General features: G+C 54.4%; 1 protein-coding gene across 1 annotated transcript; it reads left to right on the forward strand.

Moving 5' to 3' along the window:
- The first annotated feature begins 4,139 nt into the window (after positions 1-4,139).
- On the forward strand, positions 4,140-16,260 carry LEMD2 (LEM domain nuclear envelope protein 2). Its single transcript, XM_054648571.2, has 9 exons — positions 4,140-5,685; positions 6,831-6,871; positions 7,930-8,005; positions 9,206-9,282; positions 9,927-10,006; positions 11,840-11,985; positions 12,926-13,027; positions 13,109-13,211; positions 14,350-16,260. Exons 1-9 carry the CDS (start codon positions 4,149-4,151, stop codon positions 14,498-14,500), a joined length of 2,313 nt encoding a protein of 770 aa, XP_054504546.2. The 5' UTR covers positions 4,140-4,148; the 3' UTR covers positions 14,501-16,260.
- Positions 16,261-17,271: the final 1,011 nt, after the last annotated feature.

A 17,271-nucleotide genomic window follows, 5' to 3' on the forward strand; every position in this document is an offset into this window, starting at 1 on the left:
GCCCTCCCTTTTAGCAATGAGGGAAACTGAGGCAAACCTTTACCAGATCTCCTGGCCAAACTGGTGTCACAAGGGGGGGACCTGTGTGTCCCTAACTCAGTTCCCTGCTCCAGGAGGGTGCTCTGGAACATTCCTACACTGCTGGAGAATGCAGGAGCCCTGCTGGGCAGCCCCTCCCTGTGCCCAAACCCCTCCTATCAGCCCGGTGCTGTAAATCCACCAGCACAGTGAGGAGCAGCTGTGCCAGGCACAGTGTGAGGGAACTGCACTCTGCCCTTTCTCCTGCCTCTCAAACGCGCCCCGAGGTGAAATCCTAATTCCACTTGAACATCCTGCTCTCCATTTCCATACCTTTGGCTTATCTGAGAGCTACTCCTCTCTGCTGGCAGCAGGAAATCCAACATATGTAAAGTACGGATGGATGAGATCAATGGTATGTACGTGAATATATCCAATTCCAATCCAATTTTATCCTCCCAACCTACCAGGAGTTCTGTTCTCACTGAGCTCATTCCAAGAGCTCTGTTTGTGCTGGAACAACACCCCTCGGAGCACTCTGCTGCAAGCAGCCCTGGGGAGAGGAGAAAGCTCCCAATGGGTAATGGAACAGGCAGCGTGCAGTGGATTACAGCTCTAATGTTTGATCCAAAGGCACGCTCCTTGTCCAGGGACTGATCAGCTCCAGGAAGCTCCCAGTAATGCTGAGGCAGTGTGAGCTGTGGAAGCTCTGTAATGACTCTGAGTGGGAGGGAGATGGGAAATAACACATTCCATTAGGCTGGGAGTGAGAGCAGTCTGGGCTGCAGGAGCTCCATCTGCAGAGGGGTGATATCCATGGAAGAGCTGGCATGGCAATCACAGGAGGAGCTGTGCCACGTTGACACCAACGTGCAGCAAGGTCAGAGTCGTGTTCGCTTCAGAGGGCACCTCTTGCCTTGTTAATTCAGAGACACCCAAACCTTTACTCCGGGTTTGATTCTGCCACGTGAAAACAAAGGAGAATTCCCCCTCAAAGGGAAAACTGCCCCCAAACCCCCTCCATAAGCTCCACTGTGGGTCAGAGCTGTCCCTGCAGCGTGCTCTTTTCCCAGCTCCTTCACTCCTGTCATTCTCTAGGCTAACACGTCCTCTGTGCCATGCAGGAAGGAAAGTGATGGAAAGAAAGAAGGTGAACATGAGCCTTGTGGATTTGCTTCCTGGACCATTTCCCACTGGGGTGATGGTGGGGCTGACGCTGTGGAAAATTCCAGAGGGAGATCCACCAGCAGGACTCCTACCCTTGGACCCAGACAAGCTGCATCAGCAAGGGCCAGCTTTGACCCCTGCCGTGGATTTTCCAGTGGCTGGTCCCAGTTGTCCCAGTTACAAATGAGCTCAGGATGTAATGGCTGTTGTGACAGAGACCACAGGAACCCCTGTCCTGTCCTGCAGCACCAACTGTGGTGTCCAAACAGGCACCAAAGTACACCTTCAACTTTTGGGAGTAAATTCCTTCCACCCTTAGGGGCCTGAGCAGGAGAAGCAGAAATATTTCCACTGGAAAGAGATGGAGGGACCCCAACCAGCCCCCTCCAGGCTGTCAGGGCTCTGGCTCTGAGTAAGAAGGAAGCATTCTCCAGGTTTCAGGACAGATCTCCATTTCCCCCTGCCCTGGAAGGTGCTTTGGCAGCCAGCAGCACCCAGGTCACACCTGCAGACAGGCAGGAAGAATCTGCTCCATCAGAAACCAAACAAGAATTTCATGGTGGGATGAGCAGCCCAACAGTTGGGGAAAAGAGGAGGGAACGGAGTCACCTCTGACTTGCTAAGGAACTGAGCAGGCCCAGGGCAGGCAGAGGGCTCTTGGGTCACACCTGTGCTGTGGCTGTGAGTGACAGGGTGACAAACGGGCACCGTCAGCTCCCAAGAAAGCCCTGACACTTCCCGGGTGCCGTGTGCAGGGCTGGCACCCAACAGCCACGGACGGGGGTTTCAGCAGCCCATCAGTCAGTGGTGGAAGGTTCAGCTGTGGGGTTTGGGGTGCAGCCATGCCCTGCTCCAGCACGGATCCATTCCCAGGGCTCTGCTCACACCAGCCCTGTCTCCAGGCTGCCAGAACCGGAGCAGCCGGCGCGACGCGTCTGCTCCTCTGGCATGGGAGGCACTGCCAGCAGCTCTGAGGCAGCTTCTGGGCTCGCAGGGAAGGTGGAGGCTGTCCCTCCATGCTGTCCCAGCTTCCCACAGCCAGCTCCGGCTCTTTCCAGCCAAGAAATGCTTTTTGCAGAGCCCATCTGCAGCCTCGGCACTGCTCGGTGCTCCCAGAGCTATGAGGATGATGGAGGGGCTGCAAAAATAGAAAATCCACTGTCAAATTCAGCATTGGCACTGTGGGCAGGGGATGGGAACAAAGATTGCCCATGGGGATATAGGGTCTGACATGTCTGTTCCTGCTGCCTTCCCTGTGGGGGCCAAATGCCTTCCAGGGAAGGCAGGGATTCTCCCATGGGAAGAAGGGAAAGGGGTCGTGGATTTCTCTCCACAAAAATAGGCATCTGATCCTGCTGAGCTTTGGTGCTGCCAACCTCCTTCTAAGGAGGAATCACAGCTTTCCCCACATCCTCCAGCTGTCCAACACCAACCCCATGTCTTCCTCTCCAAAGATTGTGCAATGAGGCTGCTGGGCCTGGGGTAATTCCCATGATGGGCAGAATCACAAATTGAAAGGATAGGTTTGGGCTTTTGTTGCTGTTTTCTCCAGAAAAAGGTGAGTTCGTGTAATTCCCAGGTTTGCACCAGCTCAGCCAGCGCGCAGCTGCGTGCCCAGGCAGAGCTTCTGCAAAGTGAGAGCTGTGAGCTCACAGGATCCGTGTGATAGCAGCAAATTGGAATTTTTTATTTACATTAGACCCCTCTCCACATCGTGAGCTGGCAGAGGAGCACTGAGGAAGCTCAGCTTAGCGCATTCACACTTCCCAGCACAGCTGAGTTTGCTCTTTTAATGGGCTCCCTGGCCTCTGCTGAGGATATATTTGCTGTTGCCAACCTGACAAACAAATCTCAGCATCTTGTTGCTGCTTTCTTGGATAAATTGGGAAAAGTGAGGTGAGCTTTGGGGACCTGCTAAGGAAGAGGGTTCCTGAAAGAAGGATTAGTGACAGGACAAGAAGATATATCCTCATGCTGTGCCAGAGGAAGGTCAGGTTGGACATCAGGAGAAATTTCTCCATGGAAATGGCTGTTAGCATTGCAAGGGGCTACTCAGGGAGGTTTGGAGTCCCCATCCTTGGGGTGTCCAAGGAAATCTGGATACGGCACTCAGGTAGGGGTCGGTCGATGGTGTTGGAAGGATTTCCCAGCCTCACTGACTCTGGAATTCTGTGATTCATGTCGGGAAGGCACAGCTCAGCTCTTTCAGCTTCGTACTCCTCTAGAAACCTCCTTCTCCCCACAGGTGCCATTCCTGAGGGACCACGGCGTGTCCCACACCCCAGTGTCACACATCCATCACCTGTCGTGGCACACAGCCAGCCCTCAGCACCTTCAGCACTGCTGCACCATTACCTTTAATTAAATTCCAACATGACGCCACCGTATTTCAGCCGCTTTCATCGCTTTCTTTAGCGGCGGCAGCAGGAAAAAGCAATTACTGTTCATCACAGCTGTGCCAAAATAAATTTACAAGTCAACGCTTGGGTTTGCTGTTTTAGGTGTGGGGCGTGGAGGGACCCCCCCTTCCCAGGAAATATTTAATGGATCTGGATCCTGGTACTGCCTGAGGTTCTGGCAGAGCTCAGCAACTGGGCAGCGATGATGGAAACGCGTGTGGGGGTGGGAGGTGGTTGGGAGAGGGACATTTTTTGGGAGAATGGCCCTAAAAGTGTCAGAACATCAGTGTGAGCGAGGCAGGAGCTGCCCCACACAGTGATGGGGGACAACCCATCATCAACACCGGCTCATCATGCAGATGAGGCAGCTTTCGCCTTTTGCTTTCCCCATTTCTCCCGCTTTTCCCCGGTCCTGAGGGAGCGGCGAGGAGCGGGAGCTGCGGCTCCCTCAAGACACGGAGTCCGCACCCCCTTGACCTTCCCAAAATGGCGCCCGCCCCCGCGCCCTTTCCCCACACGCCCCGTGCCCTTCCCAACATGGCGGCGCCAGGGGCCCCTCCCAAGATGGCGGCGTCGCTTCCCGCCCGCCGGGCGCTTCCGGCGGGGCCTAGCGCGGCCATGGCGGATCTGACGGACGCGGAGCTCCGCAAGGAGCTGCTGGCGCTTGGCTATCGCCCGGGGCCCATCACCGCCACCACCCGCAAGGTCTACATCAAGAAGCTGGGCTGCCTGCGGGCCGAAGTGGCGGCGGCCCGGCGCAGCGGCCGCACCGCTCCGCCCAGCCCGGGCCGCTCCTCCGCAGGGCCGCCGCAGGCCTCGCCCTCGCGGCAGCGCTCCGGCTTCACCGCCGCGGCCGCCCGTGAGAGTGAGGAGGAGGACGAGGAGGAGGAAGAGGAGGAGGAAGTGGGGCGGCCGCCCGCGTCCCGCTGGGGGACGTCGGGGGAGAGCGGCGGGCAGTCCTGGGGGGACCCCCGGGGGTCCCCGCCGGGCCGGGCCGGAGGCATCAGGGTTGAGGGCGGCGCCTCCCGGGATAGCCTCGGGAGGCTGAGCCCTTCGGAGCAGTGGGGAACGACTGTGGAGAGAGGTGGCGGTGGGCTGGGGGCATCCCTGGCCGGGCACGGGGGGTTCAGCTCCCCCTCGCAGTGGGACACGTCCATAGAGAGGAGCGGGGGCCTGGGGGCGGACAGGGCCGGGGCGCTGAGCTCTGCGTCCCACTGGGAGACATCCAGAGATGTCACAGAGCACGGCCGGGGGCTCAGCCAGGGGCTGGGGACCACCCTGGATGGGTTTCGGGGCTCCTCAGTGCAGTGGGGCGCCTCAGAGAGGAGTGGGGGGCTCAGCAGTGGCCTGAGACCCACCCTGGACAGGTTCCGGGGCTCGAACTCCACGTCCCAGTGGAGCCCCTCGGCAGAGAGGAGCGGGGGGCTCGGCAGCCGGGCGGGCTCGGGGTTGGATGGGCTTGGGGGGCTGAGCTCCACACCCTACTGGGGCTCCTCGGCGGGCTCCAAGCCCCTTCCCACCGAGGAGAAATCCAGGAGCCATTGGGGGACATCGGGAGGGGGAATTGGCTCCTCGGCAGGTTCCAAACCCCTTCCCAGCGAGGAGAAACCCAGGAGCCATTGGGGGACATCGGGAGGGGGAATTGGGGCGCAGAGCTCCCGCGCTGCCTGGGACACGGCGGGCGAGAGGAGGGGGCTCTCCTCCAACAGCTGGTGGAGACGGGAGAGCGAGGTGACCCCCAGCACCCAGTGGGGCTCCTCGGCGGCCCCAGGGAGGTTCAGCAGCCTGTTCAGGAGAGGGAAGGAGGACCTGGCTGCCAGCGTTGGCAAGGAGGCAGAGCGGGACGCGGGCAGCAGGGCTGGGGGGCTGATCCGGCGCTTCCCGTGGCGGGCAGCCAGCGATGGGGGGCACGGAGTGACCCCACGGACAGCCCTGCTGCGCTCAGCGCCCCGGGCCCAGCCCGAGGGAAAGGGGAAAGGCCTGGAGTATTACCTGTCCCAGTTCCTCTGCTTCGCCAGCTTGGTGCTGCTGCTGATTTTTCTGGGCATCCTCGTGGTGAAGATGGCTGGGTCAGGCTGGCTGGACGGGAGAGAGGAGAGGTGTACGTGCACTGGTTTAATTCTCGTTTAAGCTTTATCCCTCACCTGTCTTCCTGCTTTCCCTTTACTGCTTCCGTCCCCATCACATTTATCATTCTCATTGCCATAACCTGACATCTCTGTTTCTGTCCCTTTTCCCATCTTTCCTTTCCTATGGGGAACCTTGTTAGTCATGGGAAGCAAATCAAAACTTTGCTTTTTCCAAACGAGTTTGGCCTTCAGTCCCTCAGAACCATGGGGTTTATGTGGAGTGCCATTCCTGCTGGGCCAAGGATGGATTTTATGGTGTGACACGAGCTCTGTGCAGTACCTGGGGTGTGTTTTTGATGTTCCCTCTGCCAGCATGGCCCTTCCCAGCCTTTATTCTGTCCAAGGGGGAAGTGCAGCAGATCAATTCAGCACTTCAGGTGTGGCAGAGTGTGTCTCTCTCTTCCATGAGAAATGAAAAGGGGTTTCCCCAGCAACGGGTTTTTGAGGCAGAGTTCCCCAGCTGGAACAGCTGGAAATGGGGATATTTCAGGCTTTGAGCTGAACAAAGAAGGGTTTGGGGGCTGATTTGGGAAGGTGCTGGTCCTGACCCTGGGCATTCTGTGCCCTTGGTGTGGGCTGGGAAAGCTGCTGCATTCCCAAAGCTGGGATAAAGCTGCCCATTGTCACTGATTGTCCTGTCCCAGCTGTGATAGGAGCTCTGGAGGCAGGAATGGTGCCCAGGTTTGAGTTGTGCCACAGGTGCCAGGAGCTGTTCAGGCCCTGCAGAGCCCAGAGCTGCCATCAGCCCTCCAGGGGGGTTCATTTCCCTCCCTGGCTGTGCTGGGATATTTCAGGTGACCCTGGTGAGCAGCAAGAGGCAGCCCTGGAGTGTAAAGATCACCGTGAAGCTTCTCAAACAGGAGCTGTTAAAACATCCAGCCCCAGTTTTCGCTCCCCAGCTGAACATATCCATCAGCTCCATCATTGGTGTGCTTTTCCTCAGAGCTGCTCCCAAAGCAGCTCCTGGGGGGGCTCTTTGCATCTCCAGGTGCTACCAGGGGGAGATGAACAATAGCAGAACCAGGCTTTAAGTTGAGCCTGCTTTTAAAAAGATAATTATTTTCTTGATCAAAGCTCTTGTTTGCAGCCAGCTAACTCACCCTCTTCTCTTTCCTAGTTAATCTCTTGCCTGTGGATTGTGACAAAAGAACGGATGATGTAAGCATTTATTTATTTATTCTCAATCTTGTGAGCTCTCACAGAACAGTGATTATTCCAGGTAGTCTATTCCACCCATAACAGTATCAGTGTAAAATGATTAGTTCTGTCGTTTTACAGAAAAATTGGGACTTGATGAGTTGAAATTAATGGGCCAGATGAATTTAGGAGTGTGCTTGAGACTCCGAAAGATAAAAATTTAAATTCCCAATTACGTGAATCAATTTCTTTTTTAACAGTTGTACCAGCAGTGTTATTGGTTTGCAATAAAGCTGTTTTCAGCTTTAACAGTGCAAGATTTAATCCAGCTAATTCCCTGAGCTCCACCGTGGAGTGCCTGCACAGCCCTGCTCCCTCTGTCAGGATGGAATTTTGGAAAAGCTGGGGCTGCCCAAGGCCAGGTTGGATAGGGGATAAAGTGGCAGCCTGGGATAGTGGCAGGATCCCTTCCAACCCAAACCATTCCAGGATTCCCTGTGCTGGTTTGGATGGGATATTGGGAATAAATCCTTCCCTGGGAGGGTGGGGAAGGGCTGGGATGGAATTCCCAGAGAAGCTGTGGCTGCCCCATCCCTGGAAGCGTCCAAGGCCAGGTTGGACAGGGTTGGAGCAACCTGGGATAGGGGAAGGTGTCAGGGGTGGAACTGGGTGAGCTTTAAAGGTCCCTTCCAACACAAACATTAGGAGGGAGAAGGTTTTGTGTTGGATTCTGAGTTCTGTGTGCTGGGAAGTTCTGGAGGTGATGGATGCATCTGTGGTGGGTCCGAGGCTGGTGCTGCAGGCTGGGCTGTGGGTTGGTGGCACTTCACAGAACAGAATCCCAGACTGCTTTGGGCTGGAAGGAACCTTAAAACTCACCCAGTTCCTCTGGGCAGGGACTTCCAGAAGGTGGAAGGTTGTGTCTGGAGCATTCCCCTGCTCAGGAGATGTGCCTGGAGCTGGTGGTGCAGGACTGAGCCAGACTCCGGTGCTGTAGTTGTGTCTGGTGCTGGAGCTGCACTCCCACTGTCCCCATGGCACTGCTGATGTGTGTCCCTGTCCCTGTCTGTGCCCTGCAGTTCTGCCAGGCCAAGCACAAGGACGTGATGATGGCCATGCTGCACGAGCTCTACAATTACCTGTCCGTGCAGGCAGGTGAGTGCCAGCACATCCCCACCCTGCTGAGCTGCAGGAGCTGCCTCTCCCAGCTCCTGCTCGCTCCTGTCCCACTCTGGAGGGGTTTATGGAACAGGCAGTTCCCTTTGAGGACTTCTGAGGCAGAGAGGGAATAGGAAAGCAGGGGAAGGTGGGTTTATTTTTGTTCTGAGTGGTGCTTGGCTGATGCACGCCTGTCACCCTGCCTGGGTAAGAGGGCCTTGTTTGTACTTGAAGTGTTGGGAGTTTCAGGTAGGATTGGTTGGGTTTGTTATTCTTTTCTACCAACAGCTTGAAATTGTCTTCAGGATAGAGACAGGAGTGTAAACTGATGTGTTCTTCCACATGAAGTGTCCTAAGAAATTGTCATTTCTGCTGAAATGTGGCGGCAGACGTGCGAGTGCCTCTCCTGTTCCTCACCACAGAGTGGGACAGGCTCTCTGAGACAAGGAGCTGACCCAGCACAGTCCCTACTCCAGGAGTAAATCCAGCCCATCACTGGTATTTTGGGATGGAGTAGGCTGCTAGAAATCCACTGTATGAGCAGGGACTTGTTCAGCAAGATCCACAGCAGTGGTAATCAGTAAAAGGGCTTCAGTTCCATTTTCTGCATTTCAGACCTCGAGGCTGAAACCTTTGGATACTGAAGCTGCACAGAATTCCTAAATCTTTTCAAATCTGACTTCGGATTTCCACCAGATTTACTTAGCACATTTGTTTAGTCAACTTGGTGAGGCAAGATTTAGAGGATTTAGTGCCTTGCCAGCATTTCTGTGCCTGGGTTGGAGGCAGAGCTGTGATTTCAGCTCCTTGGAGGCATTTTGAACACTGATCATTAGCTCCACACCTGCTACCTGGTGGCAGCTGTGGTTCTGTGCTCTGCAAGGGGCAGGAGCAATACTTTCCCCCTCATTGTGTGTTCAGCAGCTCTGAAGTGTCAGCTTTGATTGCCCTTATCCAGCAGCAGCTCTGAAGTGAGAGGTTTGATTGCCCTTATCCAACCTCAGTGCAGTGGCTGAGCATTTTATTAATAGTCATCTGATCTGCCTGCAATATAAATCTCATCCTGGAATCATTTTGCTCAGGGCTGGGGCTGATAGGAAGGGAGAGCATTTCTTGGTGTACATTCAGAGCCTGGTTCTGAGCTGTTCAAAGGCTTTTTTTACAAACATGATTTTTTTATTTGACTTTTCTTACCAGGTAATTTTGAATGTGGAAACCCTGAGAACCTAAAAAGCAAATGCATTTGGGTTAGTGAGGTGAAGGATCATGTGCTGGTGAGTGGGCTCTGAGCAGCTTTGTTACAACCCAGTGCTTAGTCTCTTATAAAGCAATAAATAATAGACACTAAAACAATTCACCATCCATTTTGCTTCCTCATCCTGCTTTGATTCTCTCCCATATCTCTCACTTCCCCTTTGGCCAGTCCTGTTCTCAGCAGTTCTTTTGAAATCATTTTCTCCTCCATCTCTGATTTCACCCCCTGTAAATCTTAATGGTTTGTTGTTTCACTGGAGCCATCAGTCTTGTGCAACCAGAAATTTCCCTGGATTGAGGGCTGGGCAGAAGAAGGATTTTTCTCTACTGCAGAGTGTCAGGAGACAGACTGCTCTGATCCAGCATTCCATTTCTTTCCTGGTAACCTGTCAGTAAGATTATGTTGTATTTAGTGGTTAGCCCTAACAGTCTGGGATGTTGTTATTTCACTGAGTGCTTCATGCATCATCTCCCCAGTCAGAAGACTTTAGGCCAGGCAGATCTTCAGGCTTAGTTCTCCTCCCTCCAGTTTGCAGAATCCTGATAAGAATTAACCTGGGTTCAGCCCCAATGGAATGAATTCTCCCACTGCTGTAATGAAATCACGTTGGTCAGTATTTTAAATGAATGGAAGGCTAATCTTCTTATGGCTTCCTTTGCACAGAATGTAACTGGCAGTTCCTCACAGAAGTTTGAAGCTGCCCTGCACTGGATCCTGAACAGCAACAAGGATTTGGGAATTTGGTGAGCAAAAACCCCCTGTGTCAAAGTTAGGGATCTGCTGATACTGAACAGCAGCAGGGATTTGGGAATTGGGTGGGCAGGAGCCCACTGTGTCAAAGTTGGGCATCTGGGTGTTGGCTGGGGTGGAATTTGACAGGGTCAGTGGTGCCCTTCAGCTCCCAGAGCTCGCTGGGCTGCAGCAGGTGGGCAGGGATTGGCTGTGGCTGAGCTTGCTGGGCAAACATCCAAAGGAAAAGTACAGCCCTGCAGCAGGGTGGGAGCTGGGCTTCCTCCAGGAGTCTCATTCCCAGCCCAGGCTGTGGGACACAGGTGAGAGGGAGGTGGGAGGTCAGGGCTGCTTTGGCCATCCATGGTTGTGTTGTGGCTCCTGTGGAGAGCTCCTGGTGTCCTGCCCATGGTCCTGTGCCTACAGCTCTTCCTTAACTTGCCCACGAGGTCACTTTTCCCAGAGTCAGCAGCCATCATCACCTTCCCCTGGGGAGCGTGGGCTGCCTCCAGTCTGCTCTAACTCTAAAGCCTTAACAGTTGTTTGCATTTGCACGTTGCTAAATGTGTCTGTGATTAAGTGAATTGCAGCAGTTGTGGTGCTGGGGTTGGTGGGCAAGCTTGTTGGAATTCCCACTGCTCCATTTGCTCTTAAATATTCCTGCAGCTGCTGCTGTGATCCAGGGATCAGACAGCATCTGCTGCTTTGATTCCTGGGCTCTGCAAATTCCCAGGACGGGGCTCGGCTTCCTTAGGGGCAGGGCTGGATTTGTAGGTGGGCTGGGATGCAGAGTTTTCAAATTTTATGTTTTTATACTCCAGCACATTTCCAGTCAGAGGCTGTGGGATACAATATCCTCCCACTTTTTATTTTGTTAATTAGCAGCTCTGCTGGCTGGTCCCCAAACAGCTCTGCTTCCCCAGAGCCAGCGTGGCAGCATCCCCAAAACCCTGCCCCTGGCATTTTTAACTACATGAGATTATTTTTTAGTTGCTAGTCTGAGATGCAGGACTGAAAATGAGCTTTGCACTGGGTGATTCTGCTGCATGTTCTAAATATTTCTGTGGAATTTGGGTTGTAAATAAGAGCAGGGGGTGGGACACAACCGTGTGTGTGCAGCTCCTGCAGAACCCAGAACCAGCCAAGCTCTCTGCAGTTCATGAGCTGAGCACCTGTAAATTAGCAAACCCCTTTGTCTAATGGGCTGTGCATAATTAGGAGCTTAAAAAATACAGTCCCCTTTGTTCCATTCCCCTGGATCTGCTGGCTGTCCCTTGGACCCCTCAGTGCCTGTGTGCTCTGGGAATGGCTCAGTGTGGAGTGAGCCTGGGTTTGGGAGCAGCAAACCCAGGGAGAGGAGCTGAGGGCTCTGCAGGGCTCTGTGCTGGGTTTGGGAGCAGCAAACCCAGGGAGGGGAGCTGTGGGCTCTGCAGGGCTCTGTGCTGCTGCTCTGCCACTCTTTGAGCTGCCCCTGCTCCCAGCCTGGGTCCTCCAGCTCCCACTGCTGGGGCTGAGCAGTGGCTCTGACTCGGGGAACGTTTCCATCTCTGTGCTGGGAGGTGGGAATCCAATTCTGAGTTCAATCTTGTGCACGCTGAGAGGGGCTGTCAGAGAGGCAGTGCAGGGATACTCAGTGTGCCAGTGGGAGCTGCAGCCCTGCTGCCTTCCTGGAGCCACATCCATCCCTGGCTAAGCAGCCAGTCCCCCAATGTTCTGGCAGGAGGCTGTGCCTGGTGTGGGGGCATTTCCTGCGAGCAGCTGCATCCGCAGTCTGGTTGTTCTCCTTGATTAAAGACTGCAGTTGCAGCCTGCTCTCTTCAATGAGATTTTCTTCCTCTTCCCATCAGGTTGAAAGGCAGGGACCTGTCAGAGCCTGTTTCCAGCGTGGAGGAAGTGTTCTGCCTGGAATCTGCCCATCCCCAGATGGGGCTGGGCTGCCGCTTCCGCCGGGCCGTGGTCACGGCCATCATGAACCTGTTCCTGTTCTTCTGGAGTAAGTGGCTCTTGGGGCACAGCTGCAGGGATGAAGCTCTGTGATCACACATTGCTCAGCCATAGGGAACACCTAACAGAGGTGAAATAAATCTGCTGATGAGTTAATGTCTAATTAACCTTTGTTCTGGCAGCACGGGAGACCCACAGCCCTCCTCTTGTGCTGCGAGTGCTTAAAAGTTGCTTTAAATCAGGCAGCTGATGAGCTCTCTGGGTATTCCTCAAGTGCCAATTATTATGGGCTGCAGAATAAGTGTGTTAACTTACCTTAAGGAGTCAGTTTTTCTTTTTTTCTTGCTCTAAGCTCCCAAGTCCTCCAGCCTCTTTAATAATGACTTGTAGCATTTCAGGGTTGGAGGTTTTATTGGAATAGTCTGTCACGCCTCAGCTGAGACAGGGGTTTTACCCAGCGAGGTGATAACGAGAGCTGTGTGACTGCAGGAGTTTCTAATCCAACCTGACAGGGAGGGGTGACAAGGGACAGTTCTGTTTATTGCAGACACTGAAGTCCTGCTGGGGGCATTGTAAGTGCTAAACCTTCCATACTCATCTCCTGCATTTTGGGCTGCCACTGGAGTCCCAGGCTTTATTTCCCTATCCAGCAGCTCTCCATACCTGACAGTCTTGCAGAGTGATCCTTGTAGGGGAGGCCTCTGGCAAAGCCTCCTCTGGGATTTGCAGACCTGGGGCCCTGTGGTTTCTTTCCTGAGGGCAGCTCCGTGCTGAGGCTTTCCCAGCACCTCATCCCACACCCACAGGTGCTCCTGTGCCCCAGAGGGGGCAGCACCAAGGGGTTTTTGGGGTGCAGCTGCTCTGGGGAGCAAAGGTAATCACTGGGATTCAGTTCCAAGCAGGCCTGGGTAACAGTGTGAGAACTAAAACTGCATCCAGCAAGCACACAGCTGCCAGTTCCTGAATCCCCTTTGGTTTTATTCTCCTAGGTCTGATAACCCTTTGGGGCATCCTGCTCTACCTCCGGTATCGCTGGCGGAAGATGGAGGAGGAGGAGCAAGCCATGTATGAGATGGTGAAGAAGATCATAGGTAGGAGCTGTGGGAGCACAGGGAGCCCTGCTGTGCTCCTGCAGGGTTGGGCCCTCACTGCTGTGTCCTCCTGTCCTCCAGCTGTTGTCCAGGACCACTACAAGGAATGGGAGCGGAATTTGGAGCGTTACCCCTACGTCGGCATCTTCCACGTGCGGGACAGCCTGATCCCTCCTCAGAGCAGGTGAGCTGCTCTGGGCACCCAGGAGGGCTGGAAGCAGCAGGATGGGACTCAGCACAGCTCCAGAATCAATCCCTGCAGCTGCTCTGCAGGACAGGGCTGGAGCCTTTGGGTTGGGAAGGGCTTGGGCACAGCTCAGGCTGTGCCTGCACCTGGTGCAGATCAGTGTGCCAGCCCCAGGGCTGCTGCTTGCTGCAGGGCCACAGGTGTGTTGTCACTTGTGCAGTGCCACAGGTGTGTTGTCACTTGTGCAGGGCCACAGGTGTGTTGTCACTTGTGCAGTGCCACAGGTGTGTTGTTCTTTCTCTGCCCAGCAGTACCTGGGTTTGGTTTGCTTGGACCTGGAGCTTCAGGTGTCCTCTGCTTCATCTGCTGGGTGTCTGGTGCTGTCTCCTTTCCCAGCCATCCTGCCTGGCTCTCCAGACTAGAACAATTCCCATGAGCTGAACAGGATATTGGGGCTCCTCTGCAGTGATTGTGTGCCTGGAAAGGGGCCAGTTTGGGTTACACAGCTGGGAAGGGAGCTGGAGTGAGATGATTGGGTTTGGGGTTTTCTCAGGTTGGGTTTGGGGCATTCTCAGACAGGAATTGTGGTTGAGCTCATTGCTTTGTGGGTGGTGGGGCTGCAGGGCTGAATCCTCATGCTTTCCTCCATTTCTGCAGGGTTATTTCTTGTGTTTTGGTTAAATGGAGCTGCTTTGTCCTCCCGTGAAGTGTTAAACATCCCCCTTCTGTACCAGAAATGGTTCCTTTTCCTGCAAGGGATGACTGCAGCTATTTGAGCCATCCCTGGTGTGAGATGCTCAGGACAGCTGGATCCAAAGCTGGGGTGAACATCAGGATGTCCCCCTGGCTGAGATCTCTGTGTGCAGGACAGGGGAGGGTGATTTGCTCATCGAGTCCCTTTGCAGCACAAATTGAGGCAGAAATTCAGGGCACTGACAGAGCCTCTCATCTTCCCCCCAGGCAGGATTTGTGTGGCCATGCCCTGGTCTGAAATCTCTAAACCAGAGTTTTGTTTGATGCCCTTTTCTGCCTGCACAGGGAACAGCAGGCAGCCAAATCCACAAGCCCAGTTGCTGCAGGCATGGAAGCACAACCAACTGGAGATTCTCATTTATTTTCTTGCCGTTCCTTGCAGAAAAAAGATGAAGCGGGTGTGGGAGAGAGCCGTGGATTTCCTGGCTTCCAACGAGTCCCGGATCCAGACAGAATCACACAGGGTGGCAGGGGAGGACATGCTGGTGTGGAGATGGACTCAGCCCTCGTACCTGTCGGATTCTGAGCACTGAGGGCAGCAGGAGGAGCAGCAGGGTGGGACATGGACCCTGTGCAGGCCTCAGGGCCCTCGCTGGTGGTGGGAGGAGCAGGGCCTGGCCCAGGCTCTGTTTGCTCTCGCTGCTGAAACTCTCCAAACAAACACGTTCAGGGCAATACTGGCTTGGAAAGAAGATGGGCTTGAGCTGGTGGGAAGCTGGGATTGCACCAAAGTGAGCCTTCCACAGAGACCTGGCTCCCGTGGCAAACAACCTACAAAGAAAAACTGCACACCCCTCTCGAGGGCTGGGGGGCTCTGCCAGAGCCTGGGGGTGCAAAATTTGACCTCAATTCTGCAAAGGCCAACTGGTGGCAGAGTCCATCAGGGAATGTGCTGAAAGAGAACATTTCCCATGGAAACATTAGGGTGGCAGTTGCAGGCGTGTCTTTGTTTGTTTTTATCAGTGCAAAGACAATGAGGAAGCACTTGCTGCTTCCCAGCAAGGAAAATGTTTTGTGTTGGCTTCATCCATCCAAAATTGGGAGAAGGGGAATTGGGTGAAGGTGGGCTTGGAGAGAGGGGGGAGCCTGACGTGCCTTGGTGGTTTGGGCTGGGCTGGGGGTGGTGGAGGACAGTTTGTGACCCTGTTACACTTTTAAGTCTGCAGTCTGTGTGCTTTTTTATTTTGGGGGGGTGTGGGGGGGGATTTGGGTGGAAAATAAAGGATATAGGAAGCTTCTAAAGGTGCTTTCCTGTGGCTGCAGCCCAGGACTGCTCCGTGGCTGTTCCAGAGCAGCTTTGGGAGGGCTCTGAGGCCTCAGGGCTCATGTTTGAGCTGGGCAGCTGCAGTGTCTGTGTTTGTGTCAGAGCAGGGAGGTGCCAGCTCTGGGATTGTCGCTGCTCCTGCAGCCCCCTGTGGGTCCCAGGAGCAGCCTGGCTCTGTCCCAGTCCTGCTGTATCGTATCTCATGTCTGTAATCACTTGGTTACTTCAGCTTCTCTTTCTGTTCAGTGAAGGAATGTTTGTTTCCCAGGAAATGGCACCAGAGTGTGGCAGTTCAGGCTCAGCAGTGGAGCTGCTGCTCTGCTCCTCCCAGGGCTCTGCAGCAGCTCCTCAGGCTGCAGGACCCAAATCCTTTGCTGGCCTCGGGCAGGAGGAGTTGCAGAGTGAAGGCAGCAGTGATTTGAGCCCTGTGGCCCCTGGATGTTGCTCTCCCTGAGGACCTCCTGGGGCTGGATGCTCAGATTGCTCCTGTCAGGGCACAGCCCTGGGCAGGTGATGCCACTCCAGGTGTGTTCCTTGTGCCTGCTCACCTGGCAGAGTCTGCACCTCTCCCCACGTGGGTGGAGCTGAGCTCTCCAGGAGCAAAACCAGGAGATCTTTCCCATTAAATGGGGAATTTCCTGCATGGAGGGGGCTCTTACCCCAAAGTTTTGGGTGTGGGTGTTTGGGCAGGAAACTCAACAGCTCTCCTAGGCAAGGACCAGCCCCCTTGCACTGCAATAAGTTGGGAATGAAGGTAACCTTGATTCTTCCCACATGTATAAAGATCATCACTGCTGCCAGAGAAATGCTCTCAAACACCGGTGCCTCTGTTCTTAAACCTTTTTAAACTCTTGCTGGGGTTTGGGTGAGCTTTTTTAACCGTCCAGAAGCGCAGAGTCAGGCATTGCTGTCATCCTTTTTGTATTAAACCTGGTTTTGTAGAACAAACTTCAATGGCTTGGTGCTGTTTCTATGTTCCATTTAGCTCTGTAAAAAAATCAATATCAAAAATAAATTTATTACCAATCATTTACTACTTTTATTCGTGCTGAGACATCACAGACTGTCCCAAGTGCTTTTGCTTGGATCAGGTCGAGCTGCAGCTTCTCCCAAGCTCTGGGGTGTGGCAGGAGTGGTTCCTCACTGCTGTGACTTCTGTGGGAAGGGGTGACTCAGTGTGGATGAATTCATCTCATCCTGTGGCTCTGGGTGACAAAGGGGATTTCCAGTGGCACAGGAAGGGGGTGGCTCCAGGCTCTGTGGCCAGCAGGAGCTGCCTCCTCTCTGCCTGCGGTTGTTGCTGAGATTTGGGAACAAAAGGGAGGGAATCAGTGCGAGGTTGGGTCTCCTCAGGCCCCACATTCCTGGTGGGATGCTTTCACCCAGGTGAGGTTGCTAAGTTACAGCTGGAATCGGTTCCAGGTTAGGAAATGGTGCTGTTGGAGCCATTCCATGAGCCGGGGGCTGTTGCTGTCACCCCACCGTGTCCCCTGTTCCTCTCTCCAGGCTGGAGCAGCCCTGTTCCATGCCAGACTGGACTGGCAATCCTGGCAGTTTTCCTGGGAAAAGCAGGTTCTGCCCTGCTGCCCCGGTCCCCTCGCAGCCCCACTGCCAAGCAGAGCTGCTGAGGGCCCTTTCCCACTTTGCTGCAAAGTAAATTTCTATAATGGAGCACATTTCTATAAATAACTCATCCACTGGAGCTGCTGCACCCCCTCCTGTCAGGGAGGCAAACGTGGCCCAACGAGGGCTCTGAAACGAACCCAGCTCTTCATCTTTTCCTTTCCTGCTTCCATTTAAAGCCCTTCCCACGGGATGTTTTTCCTGCTGCTGACAGGACAGCTGATGCTGCACCTTATTGATGGGCACGGAGTCAGGGCACGGGGCCAGCTCTCCTGGGGAGATCCAGGGGAGCTGGGAAGCCAGGCCTTGGGAATCTGGGTCTTTCTTTCATCCTTGTCTTTCATCTCAGCCTCTGCCCTCACCAGCAGTTTGATCCCTCTGCCCCTCCTGAGCTGCTTTCTCCCCTCCACTTAGTGT

Source organism: Agelaius phoeniceus, chromosome 25 (assembly GCF_051311805.1).
Source record: "Agelaius phoeniceus isolate bAgePho1 chromosome 25, bAgePho1.hap1, whole genome shotgun sequence".
NCBI lineage: Eukaryota > Metazoa > Chordata > Aves > Passeriformes > Icteridae > Agelaius > Agelaius phoeniceus.

Bases quoted from the DNA above. Each gene is read 5' to 3' on its own strand.
- LEMD2 (XM_054648571.2), top strand. From the start codon at position 4,149: ATGGCGGCGTCGCTTCCCGCCCGCCGGGCGCTTCCGGCGGGGCCTAGC. The intron at 9,283-9,926 runs GTGAGTGGGCTC...TCCTTTGCACAG, and splicing joins AGGTGAAGGATCATGTGCTG to AATGTAACTGGCAGTTCCTC. The intron at 13,212-14,349 runs GTGAGCTGCTCT...CGTTCCTTGCAG, and splicing joins CTGATCCCTCCTCAGAGCAG to AAAAAAGATGAAGCGGGTGT.